Source organism: Helianthus annuus, chromosome 5, assembly GCF_002127325.2.
Source record: "Helianthus annuus cultivar XRQ/B chromosome 5, HanXRQr2.0-SUNRISE, whole genome shotgun sequence".
Taxonomy (NCBI): domain Eukaryota; kingdom Viridiplantae; phylum Streptophyta; class Magnoliopsida; order Asterales; family Asteraceae; genus Helianthus; species Helianthus annuus.
This window is the reverse complement of record NC_035437.2, coordinates 102,664,697-102,675,646: the sequence shown is the minus strand read 5'-3', so window position 1 is coordinate 102,675,646 and position 10,950 is coordinate 102,664,697. Positions and strand designations below refer to the sequence as shown.

The following is a 10,950-nucleotide window of genomic DNA, read 5'->3' as shown; positions in this document are numbered from 1 at the left end:
ATACCCAAGTAAAATGAGTATAATCGTCAATCACGATCAAGTAATATTTATATCCCTGTTTGCTAAGTATAGGAGATGTCCACAAATCACAATGAACAATATCAAATGGACAAACAGTGCAAGAAGTAGATAGATTGAAAGGTAAATGTTTATGTTTAGCAATTTGACAAGAGTCACAAAAAACTGAACGACTGCGTTTATCACAAGAGATAAATTTATTGGAATTTAAAAAATCTAGGACATGTAAACCAGGATGTCCAAGACGGTTGTGCCAGGAGCCTTGAGAACTGGTGGAAACAAAAGCAGAAGCATCAGGTACTTGGATAGGAGTGAGCGGGAGAGATTACTGGTACTGTCGTGGCGACTCAGGATAGTCCCACTCGGATAATCCTTCACAGAAAAACCAAAAGGATCAAAATCGACAGACACCCAATTATCATGAGTAAATTTTCGAACAGAAATTAAGTTCTTTATGATATTAGGTGTGTGAAGTATGTTTTTAAGGTGAAGTGCTTTAGAGGTGGTGGGTAGACTGGTGTGGCCTGATCCAACAACTGGTAACCGATGTCCATTTCCAACCAACACATTTTTAATAGATTGATTACACGGGTGAGAAATCATACCTGAGTCTCGGGTAAGGTGGTCTGATGCTCCAGTATCCATGAACCAACTAGGAGTTTCGGGTTCCAAAGCCATAGTGTTAAAGGCTTCTGCAAGTTCAGTAGGTTCCAAGGGGTTGACATCAGTCATATGTGCTTCAGGGGTAGACTGGTTCGGTGCCGAGGACGGTGGCTGCTGTAGGGCGGTCCAAGGTGAGACCCAGCCCGGTTGGGTTGGGTAGGGGCACGGGGGTGGTGCATTGGCCCAAAACGAGTTGGCCCAATACGGTGGTGGCATGGGGTAGTACTGCTGGTTCCACGAGTTCCTTGACGGGTTTCGATTAGACGAGCCACGGCTGCTGGACCCAGACCCAGAAGTGCCTGACCGATAGTGGGCTGGGCCAGAATTAATTGGGCCGTTAGTTGGGTTTTGGTTGTGGTTTGGGTTGTCCCGGTGTGGGCCGCTGCGACGGTTTTGATTGAATCGGGTGGGACGGTTCGAGTCATAGTTCTGATTTCGAGTGGGCTGAGTATCACGAGGGGAACCATCACGGCTGGGAGTTGGGGCGACGACTGCATGTGCTTCCGAATTGGGACCAGTGCCGTCTCTAGCAGCCTGTCGTTCCATATCACCACGAAGCATCTCACATGCCTCGTTCCAGGAGGGAAGTTCACGATTAATGATAGAACCGATAGTGTCATATTCCCGAGGCAGACCCCGAACCAGTTGCAGAACTAAAGTTTGTTCATTAACCGGGCTGCCCACATCATCTAACTGGGCTGCCAAATCCCGAAGGGTTTGGCAGTAGGCTTCCAACGAGGACACAGAACTGAGTTTCAGGTTGACAAATCGAGATTGAAGGGCGGCACAACGAGGACCTTTGTTGTTATGGAAGATGTTCTTGACCCGATTCCAAGCTTGGAGGGCCGTAGATGGTTCTTCAAGGACCCGAAGGAGATAGTCAGCGGATGGCGTGCTGTATATCCACTGAAGTACAACAGCATCAATCTTCATCAATTGAGCGTATGTGGGATCTTCTTTAGACGGCGGTTCTGCAATGATGTGGTCGAGGACTTCGTATCCGCGAGCATGAAGGTTGAAGAGCTTCACCCACGCGGAGTACGTAACCGTAGTACCATCCAAGACACGGACCTTCTTGGTGATATCAGTGACGGTATAAACTGGATGTAGGGGAGCAGTTTGTGTGGAGGTGTTGGTGTTGGTGTTGTCAGTTTTGTCATTCATGGTGGAGGGTTAAACAGACAGGACACAGGATCGAAAGAAAGGAAGAGGGTGGCCGGCGATTTAGGGTTGAAACCCTAGGGACTGGATCGAAATCCAGAAAAAAAGGACGAAGCTGATGTTAGGTATAGAGCACAAGCTCTGATACCATGTAATCTTTAGGAATTCGATGATCATTCTCATTAACCAAAAGGGTTTAAATACAGGAATACAAAGGCATAAAAAGGAAGCTACATCTCCGTAAATCACGGAGTGATATGTGCACAATAAATACAAAAGATACATAAATATATATACAGAAATATATATCGGCTAATAGGAACGACCCTGATCCGATCTCAAATATTACCATCTTCATATTAACATTCTCTGAAAACAAATCTACTATATGTTTGGTGTTTTGAGACTTGAGTTGACCCTCGTCCACTTTAATCTATATTAACATGTGTATATTTTTTTGTCCGGTTAGATGTTCATGTCGACTAAAACTAGATTCCATAATGTAAGGCTGGCTGCCAAAACAATAAACAAATAAATAAATAAATACATATATATTCTCCAGTAGGTAACGAGTTATTATTTATTATCTTTCTCCTCTGGAATCTCAAATGCAAAAAAAAAAACCCTCAATTGATTTTGATTCATTCTACTCATCATCACAACCCATTTCCACTTTTTTCTTTCCCTTTTCAACATTCACACATTCATTCAGCTTCAATAGCTTCTTTGTTTGCAATTAGACATTCCTCGATAGATATCATCGAAAGCCATGAGGATTTCGCGATTTGGGTTTGTTTTATTGGCGATTTTTGTTACGCTAACATACGCTGATGACACCCCCAGGGTTTCTAATTCTGTTTGTCCTCTTAAATCGATCAAAGATTCAATCTTTGCTTCTCTGTCTCCGGTTTGTCCTATGAATTCGATTGATTATTCTTTCGGTGTTATTGAGGTATCTTACAGTTCTTTTCTCTTTAATTTGTATAATCAGATTGGGTTTTTGTTTTATTGTTGTATGTTAGAATCATATAGTCAAACATTGATTATAGTCAAACAAGTTGCTATTAAGTCAAAAGCAACATTGTGAATGATAATGAGCTTTTAGAATTTTAGTAGCTGTTTGTAAATGCTGATGGTATGATACTTATAACTAGTCAAATATGATTGTATAAACGTTGGGTTTTGGTTACTAATTCCATTTTGCAATTTTAGGGAGATGAGATGTCGTTGCAAAAGGCGTTAAATACGGTTAACGCGAATGCTGAAAGTTATGCTGTGTTCCTATTTTATGCATCTTGGTGCCCCTTCTCCGTAACGTTTAGACCAACTTTATCGGCTATGGCATCCTTGTATCCTTCGGTTTCTCATTTTGCAATTGAAGAATCCGTCGTAAGACCAAGGTTTGGGAATCTTATACTTATTTTCCTTTGAATGTGGTTCAAATGATTTTGCTTTTTGTTATAAACAAATTAAGAAATAGACTCAAAATCCATGATTTAGATTTGCATACAAGGTATAGATCAGTTCTTTTGTGAAAATCAAATTAGATTTTTTAGTAAACTAATTAATCTACTATCAGATTAATTAGTTTAAATTCAATTTAATATGGACGGGCGTTTTGGATATGCTTTTGCAAACTTTTTATTTCGACTTCTAGTTGCGAGTAATGTTAACAAGTTACTTTGGTTATCTGATAATTAATTTCATACCAACGGCAACAAGATTGATCACCCAAGGATAAAAACAGATTTACCTATTTGCCCGTTCTTTTAACCCAACTTGACAGATTGTTACCCCATGTCTTAACTCGTACGACAAGTCTTCTTTAACACTATAATATCCTCTTTCGTCAATTTATTTATTATTTGTAAAAAAGATCAGAATTTGCCAAATGCTCAAATGAATAGGCAATGGGTTGTACTTGACTATAGCCACGTCTAAATAACATGCAGTTTCTCTTTTTAATGTGTAAACATGGGGAATTTGTGTGCAGCATACTTTCAAAGTACGGAGTTCATGGCTTTCCTACTCTCATTGTCTTGAACTCAACAACGCGTGTGCGCTACCATGGGTCCCGGACTCTTGATTCTCTTGTGGATTTTTACACTAACGTTACAGGTATATTTACTTCCATCTTTCCTTCGTAGATACCCCCTACTATTTCCTTTTCATAAAAATTGACCGTAACAGGTACCCCCGTAAGTTAGTGTCTTAACATAAAAACATTCTTGCTACTTAGTGGATGAGCTAGGTAGGCGATATCTTTCTTAAGCACCATTAATATATAGGATGCCTAAAATAATGTCATTTGTGATATTTTGTGTTATGTATAAGTGTAACATTTTTTTTATGTTTTGAAAGAGTACATATGATAATATGAAATTCAGAAGCTATACAAGCCTATCATATTTTTAATTGTAATTTACATCAAATGATTGTGTGTATAGGTATTACACCTGAGTCTATCGATGACACATCACTCGGTGAAACCGTACATGAGCACGAGAAGAGAAATATGAGTGGGACTGAAAGCTGCCCGTTTTCATGGGCCCAGTCCCCTGTAAACATGCTTCAACATGAAACTTACTTAACATTAGCCACCGTTTTTGTGGTTTTAAGGTTGGTTTACTTGAGTTATCCTTTTATCGTGACATGTGCTCGAGTCTCTTGGAGAAGAAGGACCCTAAACTTACGGTTCAAGAGCTTGTGGGAACATCCTTTATTGTACATGAACCGAGCAATACAATTATTCACTTCACTCACCGAGCCTTGCAAAAGAAGCAATCTGCATGGAGCCATGAATGCCAAGGCTAAGGCTGAATGGGCTTCAAAATCATTAGCCTCGGTTTCTTTTGGGGAGGCGAGCACGAGCCGGGATGGAGTTTGACTTGTTGACCTATTTAATTTACTTTCCTTTATGTGTGGTTTCTTGAAAGGGAAGTTTTTGTCTAATTGGCTTTGTGTGTAATGTAGATTTGTTTCATAGTAAAGAGTTGTAATATGTGTATTCTCGCCTTTTTCTATTTAGTCAGTCAGTTGCTTATAGATGTACTCTGCGGCTTGCTTTGCCACAAACAGACACGGCGTCACCCATAAAGGCAAAGCCACCATAAGCATCCACCATCGATCTATATTAAGTAACGAAATGCATAATTTCTTTAGATGCGATGCATAAATTTCTAACACATCGACGCTATTTAAATTCATGCAGCAGGTAGTTAGAACATGTTTGTTATCCGAGTACAACATGACATGACATAAATAGCGAGTCAAAATACTGGGGTTTCAGAGGACTCCAGAATTTTCTTATGTCTAAAAGTAACACTGTTTTTACTTTACTATACAGCATCAATCATAAGGACAATACGAACACCAGAACTAATGATGGACGAAATCTGAACTAGATCGCCTCGGAGATGGAGAACCGTTGATGCAAATACGTACGCCTTGAGTTCATGATCCAATATCTTTACCTTCTCAGATAACATATTTTACCTGTTTCAAAATTCAGTATGAAAATATACAATTGTCTTAAAGGCAGCATGATCTGATATTATATTTTGAAGTTATTACCCAGTTTGGGAGAGTTGCCTCCAGTTGAGCTGTGGATGCCTTTGCAAATAGGAATTATCTTCACCAACAAACGACTCAGAATTACTAGAATTTGCCGGTGACCACACAGGCACCACACCACCGTCACGTTCCCTTCTAGAAGTCGTAGCACTAGAAGATTCCGCCGGAGAATCTTCACTATTTCTCAGCGCAATTTGCATATTAAATTGGGGCAAAATCGACTGCGCACCAAAATCTTGACCTAATTCTCGCTGAATTGGTTCTCGTAACAATTCCCGATTCATAGCATCAGTAGGTACTTCGGCTCTACTATTATCGTGTGCTAAATTTCTATCATCTGAAGACGATTCGTCTTCATCTTCTTCTACTCGTAACAACGAAGAGGTCAAACTTGGAACCATTTGGTCTTCATAGTGACGGATTGGGGTGGTTGTACGGTTTCTTACCGTTTCCTGATCCAATTCCATTTGCATATCTTGCGGGAAAGCAATCAGGGTGTCTTCAAGAGAATCACCAAGCCCTTCTTCAGTCCCGTTTTCGAGAACGGCTCGAGTATTGGCTTCGTGTTGCCACATATGAGTTAGTGCTTCTTGTAATCGGGATTTTGCTGCATTGATCGTTACGATTGGGAGAGGGTAATTGGACCCGAGTTCGATTCCAGCGGCTTGAAGTACGTATTCAGGTGCATCCCATGGGTGGTGTATCCATTCAGTTGGTAGTCTAGCAAGCTCAGGAAGCCATCTTCTTACGTATTCACCATTCGGGTCGAAACTATATCCCTCTATCTGTTGAAAAAGATACAAAAAGTTTTAGAGTTCGTGTGAATTAGGGGTGTGTACGGTTCGGTTCGGTATTATAGCAAAACCAAAACCGAAACCGAAATTTCGGTTTTTGAAAACCGTTCAGTTTCAGATTTTTCGGTTTCGGTTATTTCGGTTATAGCAAAGGTTTGATTTGGTTTTTCGGTTATTTTGGTTTTTGAAACAAAGTTACGTAAGATTCAAAAATAAAAAGTATAAATAATATTACTTAGATGTTTACATATATGTTAATATATTTAATCTTTTGAATTAATATTACTTGCATAAACCTAAATGTTTACATATGTTACTTGTGGTCTAGCAGTGATTGGAAAGACTTGGGTTCTCTTTGGAGACTCAAGTTCAATCCCCACTAGTGCCATATTTGGTGGATAAAGGCAATGAAGGCTAGTTCTCCCAGACCTTAGGTCAAGAGTTCGAGCCAGAGCCACCCCGGGTTTTAGTCCACCATGCATTACGCTAGAGAGATTCTCTCTTGTGGCGGCGCAAGCCCCTGCCACTGGCAGCGGGTGGTATGGTTTCCCGGGGAACGCCGTTAGCCAAACTCTGACACCAGCGTGGGCTCGGTTAAGACAACATAGTCTGGCCATAGTTGTTAATAGCGAATAGCGACAAAGGACCTATATGCTACATAGCGAATAGTGACAAATGGCGACCGCTATTTATATATAGCAATACACTAGAAAAAGAATTTTGAAAATTTTATATGTATATTATATCAAAATACCTTGGTATATATATGCTATTTTACATGTATATTTAACAAAAACCTATAAATCCAACTATTTTATAGCTATATCTAATTGCTATTTACATAAAAAAAAAAAAAAAAAAAAAAAAAAAAAAAAAAACTGTCGCTATGACCCAAATAGCGACACTTGGTCGCTTCGCTACATAGCGCGCTATAGCGGTCACTATAGCCGCTATTGACAACTATGAGTCTGGCCAGAGTGGGGTTAGGGCCCTCTGTTTGGGAGGGTGTGAGATCTCTCTGTCAACTGTTAAAGATTCTCAACGTTCAAAAAAAAAAAAAAAAACCCTAACATTCTAATCTTAAAAAATTTATTTTTATGTAAAATTTTGGTATGTCTTACAGGCAATGGATATGCAATTTTAAATATAAATAAACATGTTAATGTTCTTATTATAAATACTAAACATCCAAGAATAAATTTAATAATTCTTAAATCAATATATAAAAAACATTAAAAAATTATTTTTTGGGTTATTTGGTTCGGTTCGGTTTTTTCGGTTTTTATAAAATGCAAAACCAAAACCAAAACTGCACCGTAAATTTCGGTTCGGTTTTTTGTGTGGTTCGGTTTTTTTCGGTTCAGCTAAATCGGTTTTTTCGGTTTTCTGCTCACCCCTAACGTGAATCAGGAAGTCAAACAGCAATGGTTCGTCCATGTAAAGTCAACATAAGCTCATACCTGAGGATTATCGATTCGGTCAAACTCACGGCTATCAGGTAAAGTACCCGATATATACTGCCAACCGAGCGCATCACTTTCAAGATCTGCATCTAACAAAGTATCCCAAAAATATTTCATTCCCCATCTCCATGGTAACTGTAAAACTTTCACAAAAAAACTTGAAACTACGACCCGTATCCGATCATGTAACCAACCCGTGGCCCAAAGTTCTCTCATACCCGCATCAACTAACGGGTAACCCGTTCTACCTTGTCTCCATGCCTTAAAATAGTTCTCATCAACAATCCACGGGAAAAACTTCAAGTGGCCCAAAAGAGGCCTTTCGTGACTATACGGGTGATTAAAACTCATATATCGTGAATATTCACGAAGCCCGATTGACTTTAGGAACAAATTAACGCTTTCTTCGCCCGCTGTGTTCCCTTCGTTGGCCCATAAAATTTGTTTGGTCCGGACTTGGTGAAAGACTTTTCTCACGCTAACTTCACCGAAGTGTAGGTGTGGAGAGAGAAATGATGTTGTGGCACTATCAGCTTTTCTACGGTTTGTGGAGTAGTCGAGCAGTGGCCCGTTAATGAACGTTGTTAGCGCCTTGTTGGCATTGCTCCATCCTGGTGACCAGGCCCGCGCTAAAAGGGCGTTGCTTCCTCTTTCAGAGTCGTTTTCGAAAATTATCGTGTCTGAAGGGCATCTAGATAAGTCACCTGAAAGAAAAACCGAAAACTATTTACTTATCAACCTTAATCATAAAGAGAACAAGAAAGTAAACAAACACATAGCACAAATTATTTAAAAAAAAATAATAATAATGAACCTGAAATTATTCTTTTTGGTGGAAGTTGTGGGGGCTGGGGATCATATGGCATTCTAAGACATCGATCCCAAAACGATGAAAATGTAACAAACGGTTGACCTTCATCATCAAGAACTTCCCACGGTTCATATAACAAATCTGCGTTAAACGAGCGTACAACTATCCCATTTTCAGTTAAAATCTCCTTTGCTCGGTGATCCCTAACGAGAGAAAAAGGATCTACACATGGAAAAAAAAACATTATCATTAAATTCACTGTACATCTACACCACGCCTTTTAGCCGTACGTACCCTACTAAGTGTCTAAATTAATGGTTTTAACCATAAAACTTGTTAAACTAAGCATCAAGTAAGTGGTTGGTTAAACTAAACTAGGGAATGATAGTTAGGTAGATTTACTTTTATATCAATATCGGAATCCATTACACCAACTTCGTACTCGATCATCAAAATAAATAAGATTATTTAACCCTAGATAATCATACTCATATTCCTTTCACCTGGACACGTATATTAAACAACTTAAGCTGATGCTTATACGCAGAAGCAGATAATTGGGCTTATTGAAAGAAACTGCTTACTATGTATGCTCTAAGACATAGTTGTTAATGGCGAATGGCGACATATAGCGATAAGGTACCTTATATGCTACATAGCGAATAGCGATAAATAGCGGGCGGCTATTTTATAAATAGCGATACACTAGAAAAAAAAATTATATGTATATTATATCAAAATACCCTGGTATATATGCTATTTTACATGTATATGTAATAAAAACTGAAAATCCAGCTATTTTATAGCCAGGGGCAGAGGCAATGTATAAGGAGGGGTAGCCCAGGCTACCCCTCAACTCCGTCTTCGTAGTGTAAAAATACCCTTCAACTCCGTCTACGTAGTGTAAAATTTTTATCTTTTTATACAAAGGATAGCCCTAATCCCCAAAAAAATTGGGATACCTCTGAATTTTTTAGCTAGCTCCGCCACTGTTTATATTAAAAAATAAACTGTCACTATTATCGCTATCTATTGCTACAGCCCTAATAGCGAACCTAGACCTATACGCTATGTAGCGCGCTATAGCGATAGCTACGCTCGCTATTGGCAACTATGCTCTAAGAGTAGTAAACTTGTGCTTTTCAATTCGTTAAGAATAATCAGCAAGCAAGCATTACTAAGCTTACGGAAAACGGCTAAAATGAGCACTTTTCGACATTCAAAAAGTGTTTGCTTTCTAAGCAATAATAAGTTGTTTTAAAAAAGCATGCCTGCCTGCCTGCCTGCCCAAACAAAGGTTTTGTGACTTGAAACACAACAAATAACAACAGTTAATAATAATAAATACATCTCCTAGATTATCTATCCAAAATCTATAAAAAAAGTCATAACAAAAGGGGAATAATCATATTGAATAATAAAAAGAAAGCTAGGGACTAACTAACTAACTAACCATATAAGTGATTAAAAAAGAGGTGAGTAGCACCGGTGGACTTGACGACATCAAGAAGAGATAAAACACTGTCAGTAGATCTTTTAGTGATCAAACTTGTTCCAAGATTCTGCAAGGAAGAATCAAGCAAAGATAAACTTTGTTTTAACCACCATCTTGATACCCTTCCAGGGTAATAATGACCTTCTTCTTCAGGTGCCCATACGTATACTGCTATCACTTTACCTGATCTTACACCAGCAGCTAAAGCAGGATTATCTTCTACCCTCAAATCTCTTCTAAACCACACTACACTTGTCATCTTCCTACAAACTCTTTCTTTCTACAAAGATCCCCCCAATTTACTTAAATTTCAATTCCCTTCAACAACAACCCTAAATCCCAATTCTGTCTCTATGAGAACCCTAAAGCCAGTAAACCTAAAACCCACTTGGAAAAACAACTACCCAGATTCCAATTCAACCTTTTTTTCTCATCAAAATCAAGAAAGCTGAATTCTCTTAACTGTGGCTTTCTAAATATGAAATTGTGGGTTGTGGTGGTGAAAACAGATGGATCGGAGGGACGACAGGTGGTTTCTCTTAATTATTTGGAGAACAAAGCCTTCACTCTTATCCCTCAATTCTTTTTTGTCACTCACCGATCACTCATTTCATCAAGAATCATTTTTTAGGGGCAAAAAGGGAAACTTTGTTTCCCCAATTGGCCAATTGTCAAGAATCTTAGCAGTAATTTTATAATAATATCCTTATTGATTTTTATATGATAAAATTGTATTAAGAGTAAAACATATTTTTATTTAGAGTAAACCTCACTTTTCGTCCTTGTGGTTTGCTGATTTTTAATTGTATTAAGAGTAAAACATATTTTTATTTAGAGTAAACCTCACTTTTCGTCCTTGTGGTTTGCTGATTTTAACACTCTAAGTTCAATAGTTTAAAAATTGCATTTATCGTCCATTAGTTTGCTAATTTTATCAGTTTCAGTCCATTAGTTTGCTGATTTTAACAGGTT

The 10,950-nt window shown here is 38.6% G+C and overlaps 2 protein-coding genes across 3 annotated transcripts; one reads left to right on the top strand and one right to left on the bottom strand.

The window, feature by feature from the left end:
* Positions 1-2,356: 2,356 nt before the first annotated feature.
* On the top strand, positions 2,357-4,885 carry LOC110940923 (5'-adenylylsulfate reductase-like 4). Its single transcript, XM_022182490.2, has 4 exons — positions 2,357-2,794; positions 3,055-3,242; positions 3,836-3,960; positions 4,290-4,885. The coding sequence occupies exons 1-4, from the start codon at positions 2,612-2,614 to the stop codon at positions 4,727-4,729; spliced, it is 936 nt and encodes a 311-aa protein (XP_022038182.1). The 5' UTR covers positions 2,357-2,611; the 3' UTR covers positions 4,730-4,885.
* Positions 4,886-4,995: 110 nt separating this feature from the next.
* On the bottom strand, positions 4,996-10,661 carry LOC110940921 (cryptochrome-1). Of its 2 annotated transcripts, none has more exons than XM_022182488.2 (5): positions 9,937-10,661; positions 8,487-8,705; positions 7,670-8,376; positions 5,416-6,200; positions 4,996-5,337 (listed from the first exon to the last, which is right to left on the bottom strand). In XM_022182488.2, the coding sequence occupies exons 1-5, from the start codon at positions 10,235-10,237 to the stop codon at positions 5,334-5,336; spliced, it is 2,016 nt and encodes a 671-aa protein (XP_022038180.1). In that variant the 5' UTR covers positions 10,238-10,661; the 3' UTR covers positions 4,996-5,333. The 2 variants fall into 2 exon arrangements, with proteins under 2 accessions (XP_022038180.1, XP_035845987.1); XM_035990094.1 differs by having other exon boundaries at positions 9,970-10,632.
* Between the last annotated feature and the right edge of the window lie 289 nt (positions 10,662-10,950).